Source organism: Vespa crabro, chromosome 22 (genome assembly GCF_910589235.1).
Source record: "Vespa crabro chromosome 22, iyVesCrab1.2, whole genome shotgun sequence".
Classification (NCBI taxonomy): Eukaryota; Metazoa; Arthropoda; class Insecta; order Hymenoptera; family Vespidae; genus Vespa; species Vespa crabro.
The window spans coordinates 1,582,501-1,599,311 of NC_060976.1; the positions used below are offsets into that span (position 1 = coordinate 1,582,501).

Below are 16,811 nucleotides of genomic sequence, written 5' to 3' on the forward strand. Positions count from 1 at the left end.
TCTCTTTTGCTCCTTAATTCACGTAGTTCGTATCTCATTCACTCTTTCTCTTTTATTCCGTACTTCACGTTATATACTCTCCTTATCTTTCTCACATTCTTTCTTTTTTTTCTCTCTCAGTTTCTCTATCTCTCTCCCTCTCTCTCTCTCTTTATCTCTCTCAAAAACCTTGAAGTTTTATAACTAATATTTTCGCAAGTTAAGAATTAGTCCAAACATTCCCGTTGATTTGTAAAAAGCGATTATATTAAATTTCATTTTAATTGAAATAGATGTAATAAGTGTTCTTTTGAGAATTAAAAAATTATGACATAAAATAAATAAAGCTTTTATATCATTAATGACGATAATACATGTGTACATTTATACGCATATATATAATTTCTCCGTTTGACTTTTAACATCGAATATAATCGATTGCAAATGTCAAAACTGACATACATATGTATAAAATTATAGCTACATATTTGTAATGATATACGTAAGTATATATATATATATATAAATTTTTTTTTATTATATTTTATTTATATAAATCACTTACCAATTTTATGTAACGTCGCCATGATAGTTTGAAGAATTCGAAAGATTCGATGGAAAATTTAGATAGGTCGTTGATTTCGTTAGAAAGCCATAAATTTTGTCGATATTAAACAACAATTTTCAATCGACATGACAAATAAAAGATTAGCGTGTTATATACATAATATATATGTATTTATGTATTTATGTATTTATGTATTTATGTATTTATGTATTCATGTAAAACGTATGCAATGTTAATTGGCCGTTGATATATCGCCGTCAATTTCAAGTCGTATAAATACATTGTAAGATATTTTCAAACTATTTTACCGACATTTTAACTACATTACCGACGGTAGATAAGACGATGAAGAGGATTAATACGTCGAATTAAATGCGGATTATTTGATTCAATGAAGAATAGAAACGAAATCGAGCGGATGTCATTCTCGATGTGACAATAAAATATGACATAATTTGTGCGTCAATGTCATAATAATCGAAATGCCGAAAGACATTATATTGCGTTTCTTGTTAGATTATTATATAAATAAATAATTTATATAATTAAGAGAAATTAAAGAGAGAAGAAGAAAAATTATTAAAGTCGGCGAACATAAAAGGAGAAACGACGAAAAAAAATCTGGAGCATAATCAAGATTGGAAAAATGTTGTCCCTTCTTCTCCTGATTTAAAGTGAAATAAAAAAAAAAAGTTCTTTTTTTCTTTATAAACTTTTTTGTAATAAGCATTAATTTCTTCTTCTTTTTTTTTCTTATTTTTCTTTACTCGTTTATTTTTTATATATTTATGTATACAGGTTTGATTAGAAATCAAATTTGAGTATACCCTTTGTTAGAAATAATAAAATATAATATATATATATATATATAATATAATATAAATAATAATAAATATAATTATAATAAATATATAAATAAATAATATAAATAATAATAAAAATAAATAATAATTATTATTATTATAATTATTATTATATTTATAATTATAATATATAATATAATTATAATAATACATAATATTTATAATAAATATTATTATTATTATTATAGTAATAATAGTAACGATAATAATAATTTGTTTTATTTATTATTCGATTCCTTACAGTCATTAGAGAAATAGACATTATTTATAAAGTACATATATACAAACGATGAATTATAAACTTTATTAATTAAATTATAGTATATATTATATATACACATAATATAATATATATTAATATATATAATATAATAAATATTATTAATATTTATGATATAATATATATAATAATATATATGATATAATATAACATGTTTATATATATAATATATATATATATATATAATATAATGTAATAATCATTTCTTTCCTTTTTACGCTATTTATCTAATGAATGGTACTGAATTTATTCAATGACTGTAAGGAATCGAATTAAAAAATTATTATTATCGTTACTATTATTACTATAATAATAATAATAATAATAATAATAATAATAATAATAATAATAATAATAATAATAATAATTATTATTATTATTATTATTATTATTTATTTTTATTATTATTTATAGTATTTATTTGTATTATTTATACATTTGTTACTATTATAATTATTATTATTTATATTTATTATAATTAATTACATTTTTGTTATAATAATAATCATTATTATTAAAGTCGGGATGATAAATGGATCGATTTGGTGCGTCAATGTAACGGAGAAGATGATAAGACCTCATTAACTACCGTAACAAGCACGATACAGGATAGCATTTTAAGCACACAATCGCAATCAATAAAATCGATCTATGATAAGAGAAGAGATTTCGAAGGACATGTACTTCAACGATCAGGGGGTGGTCGGGTATTCAGTTATCGGAAAAAAAAGGCTTCGATTGGAAACGGAATTTTTAGTGCTCCGGCTGGAGTCAATCCTCACCACGTTGCTTCTTCGATTGTACGACGAAACACAGGTGTGTTTTTGTACATACATATATATATATATATATATATATATATATATATATATATATATATATATCAAATATATATATATATATATTTCATTTATTCGCCCTTTGAATAAATTTTTATAAGTGTAACACACTTTAGTTTGTGACTCGTAATATGTAAATAAGTAAAGAAATAAAGAAATAAAGAAATAAAGAAATAAAAAGAATAATAAAAAAATAAATGAATATGATTCAACGAAAAAATATTAATATATATATATATATATATATATATATATATATATATATATATATATATATATATGTATGTATATGTATGAAAGGGTTGAAATTTGAAGATAAGTTTTATCATCTTTATATTTTATTTTTAATATCTTTTCGTTACATTTCATTATTTTCAAAATATTGAAAGATTATTCATATTGTAGAATTTGATTTGCAAAATCAAACGAACGAATGATTCACGAATTTGATTTGGAAAATCAAATGAACGAATAATTCGCGAATTTGATTTGCAAAATCAAACGAACGAATGATTCGCTGCTTTGATTATTTAAGAATTAAATTAGAAGTATAAAATCTTAATACTTAGTATTGTTTATTTATTGGATTAATGATACGAATAAACGATTGTATAAATTGTATCCATTAATTATCTTCTTTCTTTTTCTTTCTTTCGTTTCTTCTTTTTTTTTTGTCTCCTTTCTCTTCTTTTCTTTCGTTCCCTTTCAGGCGGTTCAAGATTGATATTCATATGGCCACAAAAAGTACGTACAAGGGGAAGACTTTTGAGCATTTTTGCACCACTTTTGCACGGTTTTTTGATTGGATTATTATGCATGGACGCGATTCATCTCTGGCCTGGAGAATTTTTACCGACGTCCCTTCCGACCACTACACCTATACCATTGCCACCAGTGAAATGTAACGTGATTGAGCCCTCTTGGTTCGACACTACATGAGAACGATTGTGAATGACTTTTTTGAGAACAAAAAAAGGGAGAAGAAAGAAAAAAAAAACAGATAAAAAAGTAAAAACAATGACGAATTTTTGCGTTTCATTAATATCGAGAAATCTAATAGTCTCCTGTATTTGTTTAAAAAAATTTCGGATAAAAAAGATTTCATTTATTTTTATGTTATCCTTCGTACAAATTATCTAAATAATAATTATAATTGGACATAGAAGCATGACTAATATATACACGTTTACTTCTTTTCTTTTCTTTTGAATTTTTTTTTTCTTTTGCTTTTTTTTTTGTCTTTCCATCAAACGTTTTTTTCCTTTTTTTTCCCCCCCTTTTTTTCTGGTAAACTGTCGTTTTTTTCTTATATGTACTTGCGAACAGTCATAGAGTCATTTACATTTGATCAGTTTTTTCAAATTGAATAGTCCTCTAATTTGAGTATATTCCAAATATAGGAGAAATATAAATCCACGAAAGAGAGAGAAAGAAAGAGAAAAGGAGTGGGAGAGAGAGAGAGAGAAAGTATTATTTTCTCTTTCTTTTTAGTTTCTTTTTTTTTTTTTTTTTATTTAAATACAAATTTTGTAATATCAGCTAAAATTATATTCGCATGATAAGAAAATTATATTCAATTTGTAAATTTACTATCGTTATCGTGTTTTCGACCAAAAGAAAAGAAAAAAGAAATAAGAAAAAAGAAAAACAAAAAAAAGATACAAGCGTAGGATGACATAATGATAAATATCACATGATTTCGTCGAATATTACTTATTGGTATTTATAGTAATAAGGGAAAGAAAATACTAATTAAACATATTTAAGATTATTTAATAGTAACTGCTATTGTAACCAATGTAACACAATCGTCCTTGAAATTTTAATGATCGACCAGTAAGATCATTTTTAGTATAAAAGAACATATAAGTTCTATATTATTTTTAAAACTACGCGAAATAACGAAACGAATCGTATTTTTAATATTATAAGTCATATAACATTATAAAATGTTATGATTATTTATGATTATTTTAATTGCTTTTTTAATGGTTATACTTATTAATATATTATCGAAGTTGTTATATATATTTAAAATGATTAATAGAATACCTGGTGATAATGCCATAATCGATATAATCAGGTTAACGAAATACGGTAAGGTTATTTTCTGATTAACAATTATATATATATATATATATATATATATATATATATATATATATATATATGTAAATATAATTATCGATTATCGAATTCACATATGGTGATAATCGTTTAAATAATGTACTTACGTATGTTATTTTACGAAGAAAATAAGAGAAGAAGAAAAAATAAAAGGAAAAAAAAAAAAACAATAAATAAAAAAGAAAATAGGAAGCACAAGTGAAATCGACATGAAATTTTTTTTTAATTTTTCTTGTTTGTTTTCTTTTTTTTGTTTTTTAAAATATTATAAAACCTTTCGTCAAAATGCGCTTCAATATAAATAAGGTAATTATATATTATGGAAATCGAGCAATAGTATATATTTACAAGCCTCGAATATGCACAGGTACGTAGATATAAAATAAAGAATGTGTTAGAGAATTTCAATTTCAAAGATGGCGAAGAAACAAAAATTTAAATCCATGTCGAAATTAAATTTCATAATAATAATAATAATAATAATAATAATAATAATAATAATAATTATTATTATTATTATTATTATTATTATTATTATGATTATTATTACTATTATAATTGATGTTAAAGAATTGATATGAAATTCTATTCGCTTTATTTATTTATTTTTCTATTTTTTTTTCTTTTCTCTCTTTTTTTTTTTTGACATATACGTTTCTCTATAAATAAGTATTATTAGAAAATATAAAATATTAAATGGATTAAGGATTTATATCGAAGATATAAATTCAATTCTTTACAAATTCAATTCTCTAATTCTTGAATTCTTTCAAATTAATATTTTTCAATATTTAACAGCAATATTTATGATTCAACTTTTTAATGGTATTATATAACGATTAATAACGTGATTAGGATCATGATACTATTGTTTCTGTTAGCTTTTGAACATTGTTATATCTGACAATCGAATCTGTAGTACAAGATAAGATTTCTAAGAAACTTAAGGATTTACTCGACGAGCTGGACGTTTGATTAAATGAAAATATTAATTATTATTATTATAATAATAATAATAATTATTATTATTATTATTCAGGATGATGAATGGATCGATTTGGTGCGTCAATGTAACGAAGAAAAATACAAAAGAGTTCAATAAAATCATTCGTGACAAGCACGACACAGGATAACATTTTGAGCAAACAATCGTAGTCAATAAGATCGACTTATGATAAGAGGAGAGATTTCGAAGAACACGTACTTCAACGATGGTCGGATATTTAGATATCGAAAAAAGGATTCCAAAGGAAACAGAATTTTTAGTGCTTCGGCTTACGTCGAACCTCATCATGTTGCTTCCACTTTTACGTATGTATATGTATTTTATAAGAAAAACAAACTGAATAAAACTAAAAACCATGACGATTATTCGGGTTTTAACTTTCAGAAACCTAATGGTCTCCTATTAAGTCGTTCGGATAAGAAACTTCATTTATTTTTATATTTTCATTCGTGCAAGTTATTTGAAATGGTATAATAAATATAGTTGGTTTGAACGTTTATTTCTTTTCTATCCCATTCTTTCTTTTGTATTTCATTCCTCTTTTTTATTTCATTCTTTCTGGAGAACTGTCGTTTTTCTAATGTGTATTTGTAAACGGTGATAGTACATTTACATTTTAAGTATATTCTAATTATAGGAGAAATAAAAATTGACAAAAGAGAGAGTGGAGGAGAGAGAGAGAGAGAGAGAGAGAGAGAGAGAGAGAGAGAGGAAAAATAAAGAGAGAGAGTTTTATTTTATTTTATATTATTCTTTCTTTAATTACAAATTGAGTAATATCAACGATAATTATATTCGTATGATAAGAAAATTATATGCACTTTTTAGATACGTCATCGTTACCGAATTGTATAGTAAAAAGATAAGGGGAAAAAGATAAAAATACTTTGAAATTATAAGCCCTAAATATAGGATAAAATAATAATAGATATCACGTGATCTGCCCGAATATTTGTTATAGACGAATATGGTAGGAGTAAGAGAGGAAAATACGAATTAAGTGTATTTAAGATTATTGATAGTAACTGCTATCGTAACCGATGTTACAATACTCCATAAAATTTTAATGTTCCTTTATTAAGACCTTTTTGACTATAAAAGAACGTATGAGCTCTATTTTCTCTTTCAAACGGCGCAAAACCGCAAAACAATTAGTATTTTTAACATATAAGTCAAATAACATTATAAAATGATATTGAAGATTATTCTATTTACTCTGTTAACAGTAATATTTATCAATATTCTGTCGAAGTTGTATAAATTTTATGTTTTTCGTAAGACGATTAATAAAATACCTGGTGATGCATCCTTCTTCCGTAACGTAATCAATTTCAACAGATTATCAAAAGAGGGTAAACTTATTTTTTTTATCGATTTTGTATATATAATATTATATACATACGTAAAAAATGTACATAGATATACACATTCAATTTATATGTATATATATACACATGTACAATTATATATAAATATGTAACTCGGTATTGCGTAAATGAATATAATGATCGATCATCGAGTTTAGATACTGTGACGGTCGTTTAAATAATGTACTGAATTTCATGAAGATGAAAGAAAGGAAAAATGTATAGGATACACAAGTGTAACAAACCGAAATTTTTTTTAAATTTTCTCTTTTAGAATATCATAAAGTCTTCTGTCAATATACAGTTCGATATAAAGAAGGGATTTATAAATTATGGATGGGATATAAACCAATGGTATACATTTACAAGCCTGAATATGCAGAGGTACGTAGATATATGAAAATATGTTCTAGAAAATCACGATGGGTACCGTAAAATTGAGAAATAAACATTTTTATCCATATTGATATCAAAATGTATTATTATCATTATTATTATTGATGCTAAAGAATTGATATATTTTACTCTTCTTATTGTCTTCCTTTTTTTTCTCTTCATTTGTGCGAAGGTCATTCTCAAAAGTAGTACGAATATAACCAAAGCATCTACTTACGATAGTTTACAGCCTTGGTTAGGACATGGTCTTTTAACCGCGACTGGTAAGTCTATGCACATATATATACATATATATATATATGTATAATATATATATATGTACACATATATATAATATATATATATATATGTATATATATATATATATTTCTTTTTTCTTGTCAATTAAGAGCAATACATATTTACCTATATGTATATAATAAAATAAACAAATAATACATAATTATTCATCGTTTTCAGGTTCTAAGTGGTTCCACGACAGGAAATTGATTACCCCGTCATTTCATTTTTCTATGCTCGATAATTTCATCATAGTAATGCTCGAAAAGAGCGAAATTTTGATCGATCGTATAGAGAAAGAAATGGAGAAAAATTTTGGAAAGAATGGAGTCAATATTTATCCATTGATTGCTGATTTTACGTTGGATGTTATATGCGGTAAGTTCACTCAAATGTTTCATAACACGCAATATCCTTCAGAGATGAAATTCTGATCAAAAAATTGCTATACAATTTTCTCGAGGCACACAGATATGTATATGTGTGCGTGTAATGTATGTTGATTTTCCATAAGAAGACAGCATATATTTAAAAAGTTAAAATAGAAATCGATCTTTTTCAAAATAATATCTTTTTTTGTTATCCTTCAATAATATTACTAAGATATCTTTTTTATATATTAATAAAATTGATTACACGTTATAGACAGAAAAAAGAGAACATAAAAATTGACTTTTTTTTAAACCGACCAAATTGTATGTAAATGGTTAACACAGTTCTGCAAAATCGGCTTCGTTTCTTTTGTGAAAACATACTGTCCTATTTTTTATCGACTGTTTCATCTTTATCTATTTTCTGTTTTATTGTTTTTTATCAGAAACAACAATGGGCGTTAACATACATGCGCAGGATAATACAATTACTGGTTACTCCGATAACGTACACAAGTATGAGAGCGTTATGATATAGAAATGAATATGTTAACCATAAAGAATGATTGCTTAGAAATTTTATTTATTTATTGATTTATTTACTTATTTATTTCTTTCTATTTATATATTTATTTAATTTATTTATCCCTTTATTCATTTTCCCCACGTATTTTAGAGCGACGAATTCTATGTTTTATCGTTATATACGTCCTTGGTTAAAACTAGATTCGATATTTGCATTGACAGCCGAAGGGAAGCAATTTTATTCATCGATCAAGGAATTACATCGTTTTAATAGAGAGGTAGAATAATAGTTATATCTTGTTTTCTATTTTCACATTAATATATATATGTATGTATATAAATTTCTTCTTCATCTACTAATTTCATTGCGATGATAGTGCATTAATATATTAATTTATATATATTAATATATTAATATATTAATATATATGTATATATATATTAACAATATTAATATGATAATTATTATTAATAAAATAAACGTCCAACATTTTGAATAAAATGTCAATACGTGATATTAGCGATCAGTAACAAAAGATTGATACGAAAATTAGTCGTAATTTAATAAAAATATTTCTGTACATAACAATTTGTCGATAAATTAAATAGGTGACATATATTTATAATAATCTAAGTAGCTAGGAGATACAACCCAAACGTAATTTAGTTGGGACCTTTACGCTTATTTATATTTATTAAGCATTTAAATTAAATATAAATATTTTATTTGCAATGCCAATCCAAATATTAATATATTCTATCATTCTTTTTCTTTTTGAATAAATATCGTTAATTAATATTAATTACATCCAAATCAATATTTTCCAATAGAATCGTTCCATGTTTTATATTACAGGTGATAAAGATGAAAAAGGAGGCTCGTCGAGAGCAAAGTCAAGACGACAGAGAATTTGACGAATTAGGTAATTAATTATTTATTTTTATCAAATAGCAACAATTTTTTCACTTTCATCCTTTGACGCACATGTATGATCAACTGTAGAAATGTTGAGGTTTCAGGTAGAAAAAAAAGGAAATCCTTCATAGATATCTTATTAGATATCAACGAAAATAATTCTAATCAGCTTTCGGAAAAGGATATGGATGAACAAGTAGCTACAATAATGTTCGCTGTAAGTAAAAAAAAAAGAGAAAAAGCGGAAACAGAAATCGATTAATCGATTTTAACTCCATCGAGGAGGAATAATTTCATTTATACGAAATCATGAAGTTTTTATACGTTTTTTCTACGAACAAATATTAATAGACAATATAAAATATTAGATGGCATAAGAATTTAAACTCCAACTCTGTGCAAATCGAATTTTTTAATTCTATAATTCCTTGAAATTAATATTTTAAAATATTTTGCCACAATATCAATAATCCGCTCTTTAACTATATTATAACATTAATAACGTGATTAGGGTCACGATACTACTGCTACCGCCATTTTTTGGACATTGTTATGTTTGGCAACCGAGCCAGAAATTCAAGATAAAGTTTACGAGGAACTGAAGGATGTATTCGACACTTTGGACGGTTCAATTAGCATGAGTACAATTTCCCAATTGGAATATTTGGATAGAGTGTGCAAGGAAACTTTAAGGCTCTATACAGTTGCTCCTGAATTTTCACGACAAATAACAGAGGAAATAACGATAGGTAAGTAAATTTATATAGAAATTCGTATTCATATTTAAAAGAGAAATGTATATACATATATATTTATATTATATGTACTTTTAACATAACATACGTTAAACATTTTATCGACATGTATATATATATATGTATTTAATAATTTGTTTCTTTTTTTTATTTTTTCAGGTAAATACGTAATTCCGAAGAATACAGAATTGACAATTCATGTTCATGGTTTGCACCATGATCCTGAAATTTGGACGGAACCAGATAAATTTAACCCGGACAGGTTTTTGACCAATGAAACGCAAAATAGAAATCCTTTTTCATATCTACCGTTTAGCGCTGGACCAAGAAATTGTATCGGACAGAAATTCGCGAATCTAGAACTTAAATTGGTCATAGCAATGTTGTTGAAAAAATGGATGGTCAAATCTTTGATTTTACGAAAAGATATCAAAATTTATCATTCTGCCGTTTTACGACCATTGGATGATGTATATTTACGTTTTATACCGAGGAAATGAGAAGACTACAAAGAGAGTGAGAGAGTTAGTTTCTTTATCTTTTGAAAAAATTCATATTCCTTGTATTATCGTTGATAAATTAAATTCGACGAATTAGTTTGTGTTTGTATGAATTACGATTTTTCCGCATTGAAAATGGTTTAGGAAATAAAATAGAAAAAGAACTTACATTCGATAGGGGAGATTCTTTATTTTAAATATATCTTTATAATTGAATTGTATAAACTAACAATTGTTACGGAATAATAATATTCTTTATCAGTAAGTAATAGTGAACTTCCTTTTTAAAAATAAATCATATCAAATATATATAATATAATATAATAGTAAATAATGGTAACATTATCTGATTATTATAACAAAATGGTACAAATTCCGTTTATAAAAATAGTAGAATATATTTACATACGATATCTAATACCTATAGTCGAATTATTGTACTAATACTACTATTGCTTATTTATAATCATGAGTTTTGATATGATTTAAAATTCGGTAATTACTTATAATACGGATAATGCTATTTCAATATCATTACTGTCTTGATTGTTTTATTTATTTACTTATTTTTGTATATTCATTTTTTTCTTTTGCTTCTTTTTTCGCTATTAATAACATAGTCCAACGAATTATTCCCACAGTCAACTTAAATGGCCTTCCCGGCCATACTCCTACTTCAACCTGTTCTTCCATTCCGCACCTCCTGGTTAAGAATTAACGAATAAAAGACATTTTTCTTGTTTCTCTCATTAATCAAATTTCGATTAAATCATGTTAATATAAGACGGAAGTAGTTCTTCTCGATATAAATGATTTAATTATTCAAAAAATTGTTCGGGCACTGTGCAGAATCCATATCTGTAATGCTCATTATTTAGATTGTTGTTATTATCCTAAATTCTACAAATAATAATATCAATTTTTATTATTATTATTACTATTATTATAGACAGGATGATGAATGGATCAATTTGGTGTGTCAATGAATGGGAGAAAAAGATAAGATTGCAATAACTATCCATGACAAGCACTAAACAGGATAACATTTATAGTACACAATGGAAATCAAGAATATCTACCTTTGATAATTGGAGAGATTTCGAAAAACAGGTAGTTCAACAATAGTCGGATATTTAGGTATCGAAAAAAAGGTTCTCATAGGAAATAGAATCCTTAGTGCTTCGGCTTGTGTCGAACTTCATCATGTTGCTTCAACTTTTAGGTATATGTATATTTTATAAGAAAAAGAAGCAGAACAGAACTAAAAACCATGACGAATTTTCGCGTTTTACCATCCGTAAGCCTAATGGTCACCTATTAAGTCGTTCGGATAAGAAACTTCATTTATTTCTATATTTTCATTCTTGCAAGTTATCTGAAATGGTATAATAATTATAGTTGGTTTTATCGTTTATTTCTTTCATTTCCCTTTCCTTCTTTTGTATTTCTTTCCTTTTTTTTATTTCTTTCTTTCTGATGACCTGTCGTTTTTCAAATGTGTAGTTGCAACGGTCATAGAACATTTACATTTTGAGTATATTCTAATTATAGAGGAAATAAAAATTGACAAAGTAGAGAGAGAGAGAGAGAGAGAGAGAGAGAGTTCTGTTTCCTTTTATTTAATTATTTTTTTCTTTTTTTTTTTGACAAATTGTGTATTATCAACGATAATTATATTCGAAGGATAAGAAAATTATATGCACTTTTTAGATTCGTCATCGTTACCGAATAAATTAGTAAAAAGATAAGGGGAAAAAGATAAAAATACTTTGAAATTATAAGCCGTAAAATATAGGATAAAATAATAACAGATATCACGCGATCTTTGTTATAGCCGAATATTTGTTATAGCCGAATATTGTAGGAGTAAAGGTGGAAAATACGAATTAAGCATATTTAAGATTATTAATAGTAACTGCGATCGTAACCGATGTAACAATCGTCCATAAAATTTTAATGTTCCTTCATTAAGAGCTTTTTGACTATAAAAGAACAAATGAGCTCTATTTTCTCTTTCAAACGGCGCAAAACCTCAAGACAATTAGTATTTTTAACATATAAGTCAAATAACATTATAAAATGATATTGACGATTATTCTATTTACTCTGTTAACAGTAATATTTATTAATATTCTGTCGAAGTTGTATAAATTTTATGTTTTTCGTAAGACGATTAATAAAATACCTGGTGATGCATCCTTCTTCCGTAGCGTAATCAATTTCAACAGATTATCAAAAGAGGGTAAACTTATTTTTTTTATCGATTTTGTATATATAATATTATATACATACGTAAAAAATGTACATAGATATACACATTCAATTTATATGTATATATATATACATGTACAATTATATATAAATATGTAACTCGGTATTGCGTAAATGAATATAATGATCGATCATCGAGTTTAGATACTGTGACGGTCGTTTAAATAATGTACTGAATTTCATGAAGATGAAAGAAAGGAAAAATGTATAGGATATACAAGTGTATCTAAACCGAAATTTTTTTTAAATTTTCTATTTTAGAATATCATAAAGTCTTCTGTCAATATACAGTTCGATATAAAGAAGGGATTTATAAATTATGGATGGGATATAAACCAATGGTATACATTTACAAGCCCGAATATGCAGAGGTACGTAGATATATGAAAATATGTTCTAGAAAATCACGATGGGTACCATAAGATTGAGAAATAAACATTTTTATCCATATTGATATCAAAATGTATTATTATCATTATTATTATTGATGCTAAAGAATTGATATATTTTACTCTTCTTATTGTCTTCCTTTTTTTTCTCTTCATTTGTGCGAAGATCATTCTCAAAAGTAGTACGAATATAACCAAAGCATCTACTTACGATAGTTTACAGCCTTGGTTAGGACATGGTCTTTTAACCGCGACTGGTAAGTCTATGCACATATATATACATATATATATATGTATAATATATATATATATATATATATATATATATATATATATATATATATATTTCTTTTTTCTTGTCAATAAAGAGCAATACATATTTTCCTATATGAATATAATAAAATAAACAAATAGTACATAACAATTCATCGATTTCAGGTTCTAAGTGGTTCCATGACAGGAAATTGATTACTCCGGCATTTCATTTTTCTATGCTCGATAATTTTATCATAGTAATGCTCGAAAAGAGCGAAATTTTGATCGATCGTATAGAGAAAGAAATGGAGAAAAATTTTGGAAAAAATGGAATCAATATTTATCCATTGGTTTCTGATTTTGCGTTAGATGTTATATGCGGTAAGTTCACTCAAATGTTTCATAACACGCAATAACCATCAGATATGAAATTCTGATCAAAAAATTGCTATACAATTTTCTCGAGGCACACACATATGTATATGTGTGCGTGTAATGTATGTTGATTTTCCATAAGAAGACAGCATACATTTAAAAGTTAAAATAGAAATCGATCTTTTTCAAAATAATATCTTTTCTTGTTATCCTTCAATAATATTACTAAGGTATCTTTTTTATATATTAATAAAATTGATTACACGTTATAGACAGAAAAAAAAAGAGATTATAAAAATTGACTTTTTTTTAAACCGGCCAAATTGTATGTAGATGATTAACACAGTTCTGCAAAATCGGTTACCTTTCTTTTGTGAAAACCTACTGTCCTATTTTTTATCGACTGTTTCATCATTTTCTATTTTCTGTTTTATTGTTTTTTATCAGAAACAACAATGGGCGTTAACATACATGCGCAGGATAATACATTTACTGATTACTCCAATTACATACACAAGTATGAGAGTGTTATGATATAAAAATGAATATATTAAACGTAAAGAATGATTGCTTAGAAATTTTATTTATTTATTGATTTATTTACTTATTTATTTCTTTCTATTTATATATTTATTTAATTTATTTATCCCTTTATCCATTTTCCCCACGTATTTCAGAGCGACGAATTCTATGTTTTATCGTTATATACGTCCTTGGTTAAAACTAGAATCGATATTTGCATTGACAGCCGAAGGGAAGCAATTTTATTCATCGATCAAGGAATTACAACGTTTTAATAGAGAGGTAGAATAATAGTTATATCTTGTTTTCTATTTTCACATTAATATATATATGTATGTATATAAATTTCTTCTTCATCTACTAATTTCATTGCGATGATAGTGCATTAATATATTAATTTATATATATTAATATATTAATATATTAATATATATGTATATATATATTAACAATATTAATATGATAATTATTATTAATAAAATAAACGTCCAACATTTTGAATAAAATGTCAATACGTGATATTAGCGATCAGTAACAAAAGATTGATACGAAAATTATTCGTAATTTAATAAAAATATTTCTGTACATAACAGTTTGTCGATAAATTAAATATTTGACATATATTTATAATAATCTAAGTTGCTAGGAGATATAACCCAAACGTAATTTAGTTGGGACCTTTACGCTTATTTATATTTTTTAAGCATTTAAATTAAATATAAATATTTTATTTGCAATGCCAATCCAAGTATTAATATATTCTATCATTCTTCTTCTTTTTGAATAAATATCGTTAATTAATATTAATTACATCAAAATCAATATTTTTCAATAGTATCTTTTCACGTTTTATATTACAGGTGATAAAGATGAAAAAGGAGGCTCGTCGAGAGCAAAGTCAAGACGACAGAGAATTTGACGAATTAGGTAATTAATTATTTATTTTTATCAAATAGCAACATTTCTTTCACTTTCATCCTTCGACATATATGTATGATCAACCGTAAAAATGTTGATCTTTCAGGTAGAAAAAAAAGGAAATCCTTCCTAGATATCTTATTAGATATCAACGAAAATAATTCTAATCAGCTTTCGGAAAAGGATATGGATGAACAAGTAGCTACAATAATTTCCGCTGTAAGTAAAAAAAAAGAGAAAAAGCGGAAACAGAAATCGATGAACTGATTTAAACTCCATGGGAGAGGAATAATTTCATTTATACGAAATCATGAAGTTTTTATACGTTTTTTCTACGATCAAATATTATTAGACAATATAAAATATTAGATGGCATAAGAATTTAAACTCCAACTCAGTGCAAATCGAATTTTTTAATTCTTTAATTCCTTAAAGTTAAAATATTAAAATATTTACACACAGGATCTATAATCCACTCTTTAACTATTATAACATTAATAACGTGGTTAGGGTCACGATACTAGTGCTGCTTCTATTTTCTGGACATTGTTATGTTTGGCAACCGAGCCTGAAATTCAAGATAAGGTTTATGAGGAACTGAAGAATGTATTCGACGATTTGGACGGTCCAATTACGATGAATACAATTTCCAAATTGAAATATTTGGAGAGAGTGTGCAAGGAAACTTTAAGGCTCTATACAGTTGCTCCTGAATTTTCACGACAAATAACAGAGGAAATAACGATAGGTAAGTAAATTTATATAGTAATTTGTATTCAAAATTTAAAAGATAAAGGTATATACATATATATTTATATTATATGTACTTTTAACATAACATACGTTAAACATTTTATCGACATGTATATATATATGTATATAATAATTTGTTTCTTTTTTTTATTTTTTCAGGTAAATACGTAATTCCAAAGAATACAGAATTAACAATTCATGTTCAGGGTTTGCACCATAATCCTGAAATTTGGACGGAACCAGATAAATTTAACCCGGACAGGTTTTTGACCAATGAAACGCAAAATAGAAATCCTTTTTCATATCTACCGTTTAGCGCTGGACCAAGAAATTGTATCGGACAGAAATTCGCGAATCTAGAACTTAAATTGGTCATAGCAATGTTGTTGAGAAAATGGATGGTCAAATCTTCAATTTTACGAAAAGATATTAAAACGTATCATACTATCGTTTTACGACCATTGGATGATGTATATTTTCGTTTTATACCGAGGAAATGAGAAAACTATAAAGAGATCGAGAGAGAGAGTTAGTTTCTTTATCTTTCGAAAAAATTC

The 16,811-nt window shown here is 25.6% G+C and overlaps 2 protein-coding genes and 1 long non-coding RNA gene across 3 annotated transcripts in view; 2 read left to right on the forward strand and 1 right to left on the reverse strand.

The window, feature by feature from the left end:
* Positions 1-49, reverse strand: part of LOC124431804 — a 4,662-nt gene extending 4,613 nt beyond the window's left edge. The window contains exon 1 of the mRNA XM_046980110.1: positions 1-49. This exon is cut by the window's left edge and continues 135 nt beyond it. The gene's annotated coding sequence lies outside the window, so the exon portion shown is untranslated.
* A 297-nt stretch (positions 50-346) lies between these two features.
* LOC124431805 lies at positions 347-3,652 on the forward strand. The gene is made up of 3 exons (XR_006944113.1): positions 347-481; positions 2,211-2,506; positions 3,239-3,652. It is a non-coding gene; the product is annotated as an uncharacterized LOC124431805 (long non-coding RNA).
* A 3,230-nt stretch (positions 3,653-6,882) lies between these two features.
* The window catches only part of LOC124431839, a 31,559-nt gene continuing 21,630 nt past the window's right edge, over positions 6,883-16,811 (forward strand). Inside the window, exons 1-17 of the mRNA XM_046980180.1 lie at positions 6,883-7,014; positions 7,304-7,413; positions 7,598-7,688; positions 7,885-8,082; positions 8,522-8,599; positions 8,754-8,878; positions 9,457-9,523; positions 9,621-9,733; positions 10,028-10,265; positions 13,304-13,413; positions 13,598-13,688; positions 13,870-14,067; positions 14,509-14,578; positions 14,739-14,865; positions 15,444-15,510; positions 15,608-15,720; positions 16,012-16,249. Of these exons, the coding sequence (XP_046836136.1) occupies positions 7,366-7,413; positions 7,598-7,688; positions 7,885-8,082; positions 8,522-8,599; positions 8,754-8,878; positions 9,457-9,523; positions 9,621-9,733; positions 10,028-10,265; positions 13,304-13,413; positions 13,598-13,688; positions 13,870-14,067; positions 14,509-14,578; positions 14,739-14,865; positions 15,444-15,510; positions 15,608-15,720; positions 16,012-16,249 (1,972 nt within the window). The 5' untranslated portion in view covers positions 6,883-7,014; positions 7,304-7,365. The remainder of the gene's footprint in view (positions 7,015-7,303; positions 7,414-7,597; positions 7,689-7,884; positions 8,083-8,521; positions 8,600-8,753; positions 8,879-9,456; positions 9,524-9,620; positions 9,734-10,027; positions 10,266-13,303; positions 13,414-13,597; positions 13,689-13,869; positions 14,068-14,508; positions 14,579-14,738; positions 14,866-15,443; positions 15,511-15,607; positions 15,721-16,011; positions 16,250-16,811) is intronic.